The sequence below is a fragment of the Tyto alba genome, unplaced genomic scaffold (genome assembly GCF_018691265.1).
Source record: "Tyto alba isolate M040663 unplaced genomic scaffold, T.alba_DEE_v4.0 Super-Scaffold_2, whole genome shotgun sequence".
In the NCBI taxonomy this organism is placed as follows: domain Eukaryota; kingdom Metazoa; phylum Chordata; class Aves; order Strigiformes; family Tytonidae; genus Tyto; species Tyto alba.
The window spans coordinates 33243459-33256555 of NW_024881282.1; the positions used below are offsets into that span (position 1 = coordinate 33243459).

A 13097-nucleotide genomic window follows, 5' to 3' on the forward strand; every position below is an offset into this window, starting at 1 on the left:
TACTTCCAGGGAGGGGGCACCCCAGGTGGGGTTTTGGGGAGGGCAAGGCCCATGGGCTCTAAAGCCCCTCAGCCTCCTGGCAGCCTGCAGGGGTTTTGTGATGTTCACAGCCGAGGTTTAATTTCTAATAACGAGGCTAATCAGCTAAAGCCCTGGCCATCGCTCGCTCGCGCTCCCTCCCTCGCGGGCACCCCCCTCTCCCGTGAGGGATCCCCCAGCACATCCCACCAGGGCGTCCGCGGTGGTGGTGGGGCCAGGCTGGTGGTCCCAGGCGAGTGTTTTTTCCCCCCCCCACACACACACACCGAGCAGCCCCGGGCTGCCCCTGGGGCACAAGGCCCAGCAGCGGGTGAAGACAAGATGGCCGCCAAGCCTTGTCCTGCGGGGAGGCCTGCCCACACATGGCAGCCGGGACGTGGGGGCCTGCTGCCCTCCAGTGGCAGGACAGCCATGAGGGGGGCCTGAGGGGCAGCCAGCAGTGGGTCGGGCAGCCCTCCTGGTGCCCTCTCCGCGTCCACGGGGGGGGCCGGTGGTTGCCCCACTAAAGCCACTTCACTGGGGCCATGGGCAGCCATCATGGCCCCAGTACTGGTGGGGACCCCACGTCCTCCTCCCCCTGCGTCCTCTGACAGAGGTGATGTGCCGGCCACTGGGATGGCTATGGAAACAGCGTTCTCCACTTTATTTAAAAAAAAAAAAAAACAAAAAAACCAAAAAAAACAACAACAAAATCTTTTCCCCAGGACAATAGATGAAGGAGCAGGACAGTGGCCCTGGGTGCTGTCGTTTGCCCCGGGGCTACCCAGCAAGGGACGGGGCTGCGCTGGGGGTGGGAATGGCAGATGCTGCTACAAACAGACACGACACGGTTGCCAAAGGGGCCAAGAGCAGAGCTGCACGCTGCCTACCCCGTCAGCTGGACCACATCGATGGAAGCCTTCTTGTGACCTACTCACTCCCTTTGGCGTTCGTTTTTCTGGTAGCAAACGGACTGTCTGGCAAGCGTCCTTCTCTGCCCACAGCAGGATAAGCAAAGCTTCGCCTTCGTCATCCTGGTAGCACTGCTCCATGCTGCGGATGATCTTACCCTTCTGTCCCTCCGCCTCCCATACCAGCAGCATCCCCTCTCCCAGGCCACCAGCACCAGTAACACCAGACTTCTCCCACTCAGGTACAGTAACATCACACAGGGAGGGGGAATGAGGGGGCAATCCAAAAAGAGCAGCAGGGATCTGCTGCTGGCTAAAGCACACCAGACAGCCAGGCGAGATGGGTCCCGATGTCCCGGAGGTAAGGGAGGGGAAAAGAGGGGTGACTCTGTGAGTGTTAGCACTAGGTTGCTGCCCAGCTGGGGGTCACAGCCCATCACTTGAATGCTTCCCCCTTCCCTGATGAAATTGTCCTCCGTCCACAGCCCCTCGCTTCATCGGATGATGGGTGCTGAGCGGTCGTTGGTGACTGTGGGACGCAGCTTGACTGTGGCAAAGGGGTTGGTACCTCTGCAAGGGGAAAGGAAACAGGCAACCGTCAGGAAATCTGCAAAGACCATGCAGGGGTCCCGCTGACCAAGCAAAGGCTGTTTAGTCCTGCCGGACGGCCACCTCCAGGCCGAGGAGGAGAGTGTGGTAAAGCTGACTGCTGCGTAAGTTTTCTCCCTCCTTAACACACCCTGCTGCAGGATCCCGTGTGGTTCCCCTTGGGCTCTCCTCAGGGCTTCTCACCCTCCGTCTTCCATAGGATGAAGAAAGGACACTAGCATAAGGCTCTCCCTTGCAGTAGCACTCTACACTGGTGGCTCCTGACCCTCCAAAAGCAAGGAGTCAGGAAGCAGAAAGAGGCCACAGCACCATGCCAGAAACATGGAGACACCAACCCAGCTGCAGGGGGGAAGGAAAGCAGGGATTTATGGCAAGTCTTATCTCCACAGACCTGACTCATCAAAGCTAGAAGACACGTCCCTTACGCCTCAGCCCTTTCCAGGCAGGCAGAGCTGCACATATCGGGTAGCTCCACGCTCAGGCTGCAAGCTGCTATTGTAGCTCTTCCAGAATGGATGGGAAGGCGCATGCAGGTCTGGCCATATGCTCAGGTCCTACCTTGTGTTACCAGAGGTAGGAGAGAGCCTTCCCAGTCAGCAGAGGTCAGAATGGCCCACCCTCTGCCTCCTGTCCTGGAAGGTGGGTTGTGCATTGCTTTCATCCAGACACTCCCCTGTTCCTCCCACATTTGATAATCCAAAAGGTTAATAGCACTATAAAAATGCCCTTTCGTATCTGATGATTCCAGAGCAGAGCTCCACACCTCACTCACCGTGGGAAGAGTTCAGGGGGCTGGTCAAATACTCCTGATTTCTGCAGTGAAAAGAAAGGCAGCAGTGAGCGATCTGGGATGGGGAATGGAGAGACAGATGTGGGGCAGGAGACAGCACACACACAGAGGAGTATTTCACAAAACACCCAAGTGAGTTAGGAGCCGAAGTCTTATTAACAGGCTCTGACTCCTTAGTCCTTCAAGCTTTGCAAAAGCCCATAAATCCACTGCTACAGATAACGCCCTGATTTCTGTGGTGAGGGGTTTTCCCTACACCACAGGTTCCCTATTCCCCTAGGACACCTCCCTTTTTCTTGGGGAAGAAAGGAGATGCCTCAGATCCCCAAAGTGTCATGTCTGAAGAGCACAGCAAACAGTGACAGTCTGAGCTACATTTCACCCTGCCAGCACAGCCAGAGATGCCCCCCTCATCTTGCCCACACACACCCTGGCAGAGTTTATCGTCAGTGCCCTCACATGCTTCCTGCATCCACAGGGAACTCAAATACTGTAGCTACCTACCCTACACCACATACTGCTTAAATGTGGACCAACCTGATGGAAGAAGATGGACCTAGGCCCTGTGGCCCTATACTTGGCCAGTAGAGAGTGACAACTGCCTGCTAAAGTATGCCAGTTTCTGTAGCTGGTGGCAAAGAAAGACACCATGTGGCTATCTGTATTCCAGTTGGGAAATCACACACACCCCCATTTGCTCCCGGCTCTACTGGAGGATGCCTTGGGCATAAGTTTAGAGCAAGGCTGAGTCTCTCCAAACTTCTCACAAGGCTCAGTCACTCTGCCATGGTACTCCAAATGCTCCACACACTTCATTGCTCAATCCCTACACCCTAGCCCTGGGACAGGATGGAAATCAGTGACCCAGAGCAAAGGGATAGGCTACAAAGCCTGCTCCCCTCTGTGTTGTGCAGCCTAAGGCTCCCTGAAACCACAGAGCAGGACATGAAGGGGAAAAAAAAAAAAGAGTAATCAAATGTTGCGTTTTCCAGTCCTTTGAGCCATCCAGTGACTTTCAACCTCGCACTGGCCTGGAACCGGCAACCAGAGTTGAGGTTTCCCAGCCTCCTACGAGACTGAGCAAGTAACAGCCCCTGGGCAGCACCATTCTCCCCTCTCCCAGGCCCTCGCCTTTAACTGTTCTCAACTTTAACTCTGTCCTCAACAGTCAATTCCCTACAGCTGAAAGCAGTGATAGGTGGAGGGTTTCCTTCTCAGTATGCCATCCATAAGCCATGGTTTGGACACAACATGTTCTAAGGCTCTCCAAAATGGCTGTGCCCTCAGCTTTGCCTCCAGTTTTGCCCCTGTCCCAGCTGTGACTTTAACCCCACCCTTGCTTGAATTTAGAAGAGGAGCCCTATGAAACTCCTCGCCATTCTCTGAAGGGAGAAGGATGGCATCTCTGTTAGCTGGTCACCCACTCCCAGCCCAGCCTGATCACTCCATGGTCCTACTATTAGCAGAAAGAGGTGCTGCCCTGGAGCCACCAGAAAGCGGGCTGGGAAGTCATGGAGAAAAGGACTGAACTGAAGGGTCCCTGGTGAGCAAAAAGAGAAAGAAATGAGAAGGCAGGGGCAGAAAAGCAGTCCATCGGGGGAGCAAAGCCAGGCACTGAGGTTCTGCACACACAAGGCTGACTGGCAGGAGCCACCAGGCCACGGTAGCATGTGAACAGAGCGGGTGAGAAAGGCCAGTCCTAATGAGACCCCTTAGCTCAAGAAGGGAGGAGGTCACACACCAACATCTGGAAAGTGTTCTTCTTTCTCAACAGAGCAATGCAGAAAAGGTATGCTTTGGAGGATGAAAGTCAGACGTGGCCCACGCCACACACACCCACCAGTCACTCCTGCACTCACCTTGGAGACGGAACTGACCGGGGTGGCCACCCCACTCTGGTGACTGCTGGCACCCACCGAGACAGGAGGCGAGTTCGGCAAACTGGGCTGGGCAGCAGCAGGCCAGTAATTGCTAGAGGAAGGAGTGCTGGGATGGTCCAGGATGTCATCCATACTGTGACTGCTTCGCAGTGGGAAGGACCTGAGCAAGAGGAGAAGACAGCTGGGTGAGAGCCAAAGAGCAAGGAATAGGGAGCGGCACAGGTGCTAGCCACAAAAAGTACGTATCTATGGGATGTCTCTGGAGAAAATACCCACGGCTTGGACTGGCCCAGTCACGGGCACCTTTGGGAAGATACTGCACGTGTTAGGGGAGCCATCGAGGGTAAGCCTGTGAGATCTTAGGGCACAGCAAGGCTCCCAGCAGATGCTCCAGCATGGGAATACCGCAGCTCTCCACAAGGCACACCCCAAACAGGTGCCCCACTGGTGTTAGTGACCTACCAGGAGCCACTCCAGCTCCTGCCTGGCCAATTGCTGTCCTCTTACCTGGTGGCTAGCTCCTCCATCTCCCTCGCATCCTCTAGAGGCTTGACATAAGCTTCGGGGAACCACCCGCATCTAGGGCACAGAAGCAGAGGTGGATGAGCTCCAGGCAACCAGGGTTTGTAGCTCTTTAGATCCAGCTGCCCAGCACTCCTGATCTACACCCATCCACCAAGCCGCTGCTGCCACTGCCTCGGTGTGACAGGGTTTCGGAACACCTTTCACCCCTAAGTGGGGCACGGGGTTATTGCCAGACAGTCCTTGAGCTTGGAGCAGGACTCGCTCATCTCAGAGGGCGTGCAAAATCCGTGCTCCCGTGAGCAACGCTGGTGCGATCCAGGAAGAGACGCTCTGACCGAGCACGGTCACCGAGGCCAGAGCACAAGGAAGCTGTGGGAATCCCTTCTCCTCAGGGCAAAGCAGCCCCACCCCCCACCCCCCCCCAAAAAAAAAAAGGCAGGCACTGATTTTGCCCATCCCACATCTGAGCATGAGCTTCCCTGCGGAGCACGGTGCAGGGATGCCGTGTGGAACAGGGCAGGCTTTGCACACAGGTGTTGGCCGGCAGCATCGCAGGGAGTAATTCAGTAAGCGCTGGGTGCAGCAGTTTCCATGCCCTGTCTGGGCTGGAGGGTGTGGTGGCAGTTGCGGTGTGAGCTGAGAAACACCAGGCCTCTCAGGTAACTCCAGCAGTTCATGGCCCTGAGCTGGGTACCATGACAGGAGTCACTCAGCCATGCAAGCCGGGAGGGGGTCGCGACGTCCCTTGGCTCTTCTACCCAAAGCCCCTGGAGCTTTTTCAGGCAGCTCATCCACACTCGCCCTGCCTCACCTCCTCAGCTCGAAGAGCCCCCGTGCTAGGCACAGCCCGTGACTGAGCACGTGCCGATGCCCCACGCAGATGGTGGGTGGGACACAGTGCTCGGGTCACGCGGGGAGATAATTTTGGGCTTAAGCCTCCCGGCTCCAGACCCAACCAGCCTACAGCAGCCTGCCAGGCTGATTTACGGCGCCGAAGTCACGTACGTGGCGGAGCCCTCCAGCTTGCCGTACAGCCAGCCGTTCTGCGCGTCCGGCCTCAGCACCGTGATGACGTCCCCGGGGTCGAACCGCAGCAGGGTGCGGTTGGCGCCCGCCGCGTGGGGCACGATAGCCTGCACTCTCGCCGTGCCGTTCCTCTTCCTGGCCTCGCCACCGCTGCCGGCCTCGCCGAAGGAACCCGAACGGGAGGTACGGCTGGTAGGGAGCAAACCTGCAGGGAGGCATCCCAAGGGTCTGGCTGGAGCCTGGCATCCTCCTGCCAGACCCACGGTGCCTCGAAGGGACCAGCGCTTCCCTGGTCAAGGAATTACCTCGGAGGAGTAGATGGCCTTTCTCTGCGGGCAGAGAGCAGGGCATGGCATGGGAGAGGGTAAAACGTTCATCTTGCAGGAGGAAATCAGCTCAAGCTGAAACCTTTTGCTTTGCACTATGTCCTCTTTGGCTAGATGGCTGGGGGCACAGGCACTGCCTGCTAAATGACTGGCTGATGTCCCTCTTCCCAGCCCTGCTAGAGCAACTGAGAATTTGGGTCGTTTTCCTTTCCTCCTGCCCGCTTTTTTATTAAACATTTTTAAGCCGAAATTTGTCAGGAAGGTAAAGCAGGTGAGACATGAGGTAACTGGCTGGGTTTTGTAGGGCAGGGCAGTATTTAATCTGGTAGTTCAAGGGAAGGTGCATTACCTAAATGGGAACTCCAGTAACAGCTAGCCCTCTCGTGGTTCAAGGAGCCTTGAAAATTGCACACCCATGGGTTCCCCCCCCCACACAGCCAGCCGGGAGACCTGGCCTTGTCCTGAATGAAGCCTGCTCAGAAGGTTGTGTTCACCCCCTCCTTCATTCAGCCTTTCCTGTACGCACTGTCCTCTCACCATGCCCAGGAACGTGGCCGAGGACAGGTGGTTTGACAGAGTGGTGGTCCCTCCCCACATCCAACCCTGTTTCCAGAAAGGCCCACCCGCCGTGTCTCCCCCCAGCATTGCTCCCAGGCATGGGTCATACTGGCTGATGGTGTCCTCCGCAGCGTCCGCCTGGGGGCCTCTGGTTGAGGAGACAGTCTCATTTCTGGAGTATCCGGAGAGAAGATGCTGGATCTACTCCCAGTCATGGGAGAAGCAAAGTCTCCAAGGGGTCGCTGGGGCTGCTGGAAGGAAAGGGGCTGTGTTCAAGCAGGAGATGCTCTGAGAGGTACCCAGTCCCTCTCAGAAAGCCAAACCCAGCAACGTTCCCCCATCACAGCCCCCCCTCACACACACTTCCCTTCATCTTGGCCAGGAAAGGCCACGGGAGCTGGGCAAGGCAGCAAGTACCGCAGCCAGCCAAGGACTGGCCTTGCCCTGCAGCCTGAAACGGGCAGCTGCAGCCTCACCGCCACCGAGGCAGAGGCTGTCTGTGGGCTCCTCACCATCTCGAGGTGGGTGGGGGTGAGCCGGCCTGATGGATACCCCTGGCCATGGGGGGCTGTGAGAAGCCCCTGCGAGTGGCTGGCGGAGGGGTTGCGGCTGGCCTCCAGCTGCTCCTTCCACTGCGGCGCCTTGGTCTGGATCATACTCCGAGCCTGGGGAGAGAGAGAAGAAGGGGCGATGGACAGGGCAGATCCGCTACAGAGGCAGCCGAGGGCTGCCACGTCCATTAGATGTGGGACCAGGTCCTCTCACAATTAGGTTTGTGGGAACGGCCAAACAGAGCCCCCGCCGGAGTGAATTTCTAGAGCCTAGTCCTAATGACCCTGCTATAAACACCTACTTCACCCTTCCCTCTCCCATCGCTCACACACCCAACTAACCCCGCCGTCAGCACCATCCTCAGTCCCAACCGTGCTCTCCCAGCCTAGTACAGCCAGCCTGGACCCCACAGCAAGAAATGAAAAAGTTTCCTGCCCAGTCCATGCACAGATGCTGCCTTCCTCCAAGGAGGGATTTCAATCCTGGCTCCCTCCTGCCTGCATGCTCCCCCCTCCAGCCATGCTGCCTGCTGCCCCAGCTCTGCTCCCCAGCACACCAGGGCCATACCCTGCTGTAAAACTGGAGGAGAGTGTTGTAGAGCATCTGGTGCTTTTCAGCCAGGAAGCGGTAGCGGCGTTTCTCCTCCAGCTCGGCCTCCCTCTGGCTCTCAGAGACGAACGCCTGCATCTCCGAGCGCAGCCGCATCACATTTTCCTGGGCCACAGGGGAAAGAGGGAGGAAGGGATCAGCGTAAATCCAGCAGAGTGGGCTCACGTGTGGCAGGGGAAGGGTTGAAACGGGTCGTTGTGTCTCCCAGATTCCCAGTCCACTCGCAGTGCTGGCGTGGCACCGAGGAGCTAGAGCAGAGTGCCAGGGATTAAGTCCTTGCGCACTGAGGCTTGCTAAATGAGGAAGGGGCCTGGCAGAAGCAAGCACCACAGGTCAGTAGCACCCTGTAGAAAAGGGGTTTCCTCCTTTCCAGATAAGCCAGCTGCCTTTTGAACATCAGGGTCAACCCCTTTGCTTTTAAAGAGGGACAATGATTTTGAGGAATCAGCCCCGGCTCCAGAGAAACCATCCAGTTCTTTTTCCAGCTCCCTTTCCTTCAATCACTTCACACCTTCATCTCCCGGGCGTTTTTATCACGGGCCCTCTCCATTCTCCATAGCTCTGCCATGCACTTATCCAAGTTGGTGGCTCTGCGCTGGTACTCCATCTCATATTGCTTCTGACTCTCCTGCCAGGGAAAAACCAGGCTCAGTGAGGAACCAGAGACCCAGCCACACTGTGATGCAGCACAGGTCCTGTTCTGATGGGTGGTTGAACATCTAAGTCCCTCTGAAATCAGGCTTCACCTGGACCTCTTATAAATAGTCCTTCTTTGCCTTTTTTTTTTTCATTTTGAACAGCCCCAGAGCGCTGATGAACCTCAAGAACTCAGGAGAAAGAACTGGCGCCCAGCTCCACCAGCACTGGGAGGAAGCCCCCAGGCCTCTGTCTCCCTCCATGACACTACCCACCAGTGTGGCACAGGACCCACTCCCACGCAGAGGCTGCGGTTTGGGGAAGCTGGGAACTCTGCTTTTGGGATGCCGGGTCTCTGAGTGCCATTGAAGCGTTTGGCAAGTCCCACTGCACAAAGAACAGTCCCCTGCCCTCTTTAGCCCTCCATCATCAGCCAAACTTGGCGGGGGGGAGTGTTGGTCCATGACAGGAGAAGAAGATAACCCCCCCCTCTAACTCCTGCTGAGGAAAGTCAAGGAAACACCTCAAGTGCTCAAGCAAAAGCCCTTGCGGGGAGTGGAGAGAGAAATGAGTGTTGAGGAGGAGAAGGGAGTTCAATCACTCACACTGATGAACTGCACATCCATTTTGGTGTTCTTCTCCATGTGCTGCAGCAGGTCCACGTGGAAGGTCTGAGCCTGGAAGAGGTGAAGGAGCCATCACCCTCGTCCCTTCACCATACGGTGTGTTACACGCACTGCGGTGAGGGGCAGCTCGTAAAACCTGTAAAGCTAGTGACTCTCTTGCTTCCTGGGCCCCCTACAGAAGCCAGAAATGGGCACATCGGGGCTACCATGGAGCAGCCAGGCAGCCTGGGGGTCAGTACTCGGCACCCCCCGACCCTCAAGCTTCGGCACGAGCACAAACTGCAGTGTCTGGAAGGGTTAGCATCCCCTCCGCTCCTGTCCCACCGCCGCCACCCAGGGAAAGAGAGGACAGCCAGCCTCGCAGCTTTGTCAGAGCCAGGCATCGCTCGGTCTGCTGCGTACCTGCCACCGTGCCCACGGAGAGGGGGTGACAGCCCACCTATGGCACCAAAGGTGCAGCACCGGCCAGGCTCTGGGCGTGCCAGCTGTGTCACCACGCCTCTGTCACACGCAGCAGGGATAGGGAGGAAGGCAGCTGCCAGCAGGCGTGTGAGAGGGCAGGAGATGGGGCAAACGCTGGCAAGCGGTGGTTAAGGAAGTCCCGTTTTCCTCCCCCCCCCCCCCAGCTTGCATCAGCCCTCAGGAAAAGCCACTCACCACAACTTCCAGATCAGAGCTCAGGAGTCTCTGCGTGTCAGACATCTGCATCAGAATTTCACCTTCAGGGAAAGAGACAGGAGAGGGTAGAAAAATCCCGTGGCCATTTCCTTGTGTGCCCAAGAAGGCAGACCAGCAGTGCGCAGCTCAGGCTGATGATAACACGGGTGTGAAAGTCCAACAGATAGAGCAATACACTGCTCTCTGCACCCTGAGAGAGGCTGGGAGCCTTCCTCCCGGGGGGGTCAGCTCTACCACCCCTCCCCAGGCGCTGCAAACGAGGGGTTGTTCCAGCCCACCAAGCTGCCAGACCAGTAACTCTGCTACAGCCCCAGGTGCCAGCAGGCAGCCTCGGCTCTGCCCTGCGCTCTGGGTGCTGGGTTTTATGCTGCCACAGCTCCTACAAGCCCCATTTCTAACCCCAGTGGCACCTCAGCTGAGGTGCATGGTTCTGGCTGTCTTACGGGAAAGCAGCTACAGCACCCGCTGCTGATGCTGTGCACGGGTCCCGCTTCCCTGGTGTTGGTATTATGAAACCAGGAAAGGAAGAGACTGATGACGGGGAGCAGGGGAGCGAGCTGGGTGGTGGAGATGATGATAGGAGTCTGCAGAAAGGACACATCTGCTGGAAGCTTTTTCCTAGAAACTTTAGTAACGGTAGAGCAGTTCCCTGAACACATTTTCAGCAGCCATCATTAGGCTGCAGAATTATTTATGCTGCTGAGTGTGAGACCCTCAGCTCCAAGCTGCCATTTCAGCTGGCTGCAGGCTCAGGAGGAGCGTAAGCCCCATCAGCTGCTGCCAGACCATGCTCTCCAGATTTTCCCTCACACTTGCCGGGAGGAGCAAAACGGTTCCTCCAAGCTGAAAACTTCAGCTCTCAGGGCAGGATTCCGCAAGCAAGAGCTGGTTTCCAGGAGAGGTTCATTGCTAGAAGTCCATCCCAAGAGCTCGGCTCGGTCACTGATCTCAGAGAGATACAGGGCAGAGCGCTGGGGCCATGGGGGATATTCAAGGATACACAATAAATGTGACTCTCACTGCTTGGACAGGGCCTGGTGCTGTGAGACACCATTTGGAGGAGCTGTCTTCCTTCTCCCCAACACCTGGAAAGGGACCAGCTAAGGGAGGAAGGCCAAAAACATGTAATTGTGGCTCATCACCGGACAGAGGATGGCGAGTGGGAAAGCCTTACCCAGCATGTGTGAAGTGGAGCTCTGCAGCGCTTGCTCCCCAATCTTCTCGATCGCCTTAAAATACACTTCAGCTGCTTTGGATAATGCTGTGAGGAGAGGAGAGGAGAGGTAAGGACCTTCCCACCATCATCAGCCCTAGCAAGAAGCTCACAGGACATCCACCCCGTGGTACCTCGCCTGTAGGCAAGGGTACCCAGCCTCTCCCCATCTGTGCCTAATAACAGCAGCGCGTTCCGGAGCAGATGAGTGCTTAAGGGCAGCCCAGGACACGTCAGGGGCAGGGACCAGCAACCTTGTCCTTGGGTGAGGGCACAGCGGACGCCCAGGAGGGATGCAGCAGCATGGTCTGGAGCTCTGGCTATGCAGGACCCCACTCACCATGGAAGGCACGCAGGTAGTTGTTCCCCAGGTACACCAGGTTCTCCAGCGCGGGGTTGAACTGCTCCAGGATACTCTGCGGCCAGGCAGAAGCACGTTAATGCCGGTCTTCCCCAGGCTCCAGAGAGCTGGGCAGGTCAGTGCCCTCCTGCTGCAGTTTGGCTGGGTGCAGCAGGGAGCCAAGGAGCTCCCCCAGCCACGATGCCGGACGGCCGTGGCGATGTGCAGCCACGCACAGTCAGCTCCCTGCATCGGAGGTAACCGGGACCTTCGGCTGCCCCGAGCTCTCTCCAGCCAGCCGGGAGAGGCCCGATGAATGGAAGGCAGCCCGCTGCAGAGGCAAGCGGTCGCCTGAAGATGGCTTTCTCCCAAGGCCCCCCACTCACTGCAAAGGGGATCTGAGCAACCTTTTCCCTCACCCCCGAGCCGACCAGGGTGAGGGCCACCACTTCTTATCCAGGCACGAGCACCGCTTTTTCCTGGCCAGGACGTGGTGCACCGCCAGACTCGGCAGCTTATAGTAAGAGAAGGGATGGACTGCTTCAGACCAGCCTCTCCACTCTTACCTGCTGTATTTATCAAAGGTGTTTATCGCCTACAGCAGAGCAAACCAGAGGCTGGAATAAGCAATTCCTCCTTCTGCCAGCCCTCACCACCTTGGTCCGGCACCAATGTGCGCAGGGAAGCGCTTGTGAGATCAGACTGCTCTTTCCAGCAAGTGGGAAAACACCTGACTGAACTCCTTCTTCCTACCAGTAAACGAGACGCGCCACCCTTCATGCTCCATGTCCAAACCACCATGGTTGCCCAATTCCTTCCTGGATCTGCCTTAAGACCCACATCACCCTCCCCTCCTGCCAGCCATCTGCTATCAAACACAGCCCAGAGCCCACAGGAGCTGCTGCAGTTCAGCCTAGGGATGGATCCAGCCCGTGGCTCTCCACCCAAGGGAGCTTTTGGCAGAAATCAGCTCTTCTCCTTCCACCCACAGGTCCCCCCACCCCGCCCCCAGGCAGACAAGAGCAGCCTTCGGTGCCGGCGCTCACCTTGTAGATGGAGATGGTGGATCTGTAGGACAGGTCCATCTCTGGAGCCTTTTCTCTCTCCCACAGAGAAGCAAGTTGCAAAGGAGAGCACAAGGTGCTATAGCGACCTGGAGGACTGTGCTTCTGCACAGCCAGCTGGATGGAAAGAGCCCGTCCCTGGCAAGGAAGGAAGGACAGCAGAGAGACACAGACGTGGTACAAAGGGAATGGAGCGCTGCCGGAGTTTAATAATTCACCAGCCCAGAGGCTGGAACTTGATCTCTGGAAGTAACCGGACTCTGGGGAGAGAGGAATCCTGCGACAGCCAGCAAGGGCATGTGACTGCCTCCTTGCATTATTGATCGCCGGCCGGGTACCCAGCTCTCCCTGCCCTGACACCCGCAGAGCCAGCCACCTGCCAGAGTAACGCCCTACGGCTCCCTGCCTCCGGCACTGCCACCGCTCGGAAGTGGCTCGTTGGCATCTTCAGGTTCCCCCCCCACCCCGCGCACAGCGCCTTGAGATCACTGGCAGCAAAGAGCAGGGGCAGGGGGGAAACGTAAGGAAAGCTCAAAACGGGTTGTTTTACCTCTTCCCTGCCCGCTATTCTCCCCTCAGAGCCCTCTGGCTCTTCGCCTCCCTCCCACTCCGAGTCTCTAGTGAGACGCCCCAACAGCAGGCACAAGCTCCTGCTCTCCCCACCGGCGTGCGAGGAGCCCGAGCACAGCCTCGCTCCGGGGAGTCCCTGCAGGTGGTGCAGACTCCTAAAGAGATG

General features: G+C 57.4%; 1 protein-coding gene across 2 annotated transcripts; it reads right to left on the reverse strand.

Annotated features, from left to right (window-relative positions):
• Window positions 1-701: 701 nt before the first annotated feature.
• On the reverse strand, window positions 702-12782 carry BAIAP2L2 (BAR/IMD domain containing adaptor protein 2 like 2). 2 transcript variants are annotated; one of them, XM_032996705.2, is made up of 14 exons: window positions 12344-12782; window positions 11298-11373; window positions 10919-11005; window positions 9724-9785; window positions 9046-9117; window positions 8316-8432; window positions 7763-7909; window positions 7156-7308; window positions 6753-6891; window positions 5739-5964; window positions 4716-4787; window positions 4188-4368; window positions 2311-2351; window positions 702-1499 (listed from the first exon to the last, which is right to left on the reverse strand). In XM_032996705.2, exons 1-14 carry the CDS (start codon window positions 12380-12382, stop codon window positions 1424-1426), a joined length of 1488 nt encoding a protein of 495 aa, XP_032852596.1. In that variant the 5' UTR covers window positions 12383-12782; the 3' UTR covers window positions 702-1423. The 2 variants fall into 2 exon arrangements, with proteins under 2 accessions (XP_032852596.1, XP_032852595.1); XM_032996704.2 differs by having other exon boundaries at window positions 6753-6894.
• Window positions 12783-13097: the final 315 nt, after the last annotated feature.

Excerpts from the sequence above, each read along its gene's own strand:
- BAIAP2L2 (XM_032996704.2), bottom strand. The coding sequence starts at position 12,382 with ATGGACCTGTCCTACAGATCCACCATCTCCATCTACAAG. Across the intron at positions 11,374-12,343 it reads CCACCATCTCCATCTACAAG|AGTATCCTGGAGCAGTTCAA; the intron begins GTGAGCGCCGGC and ends GCCTGGCCGCAG. Across the intron at positions 8,433-9,045 it reads TGGATGTGCAGTTCATCAGT|GAGAGTCAGAAGCAATATGA; the intron begins GTGAGTGATTGA and ends TTTCCCTGGCAG.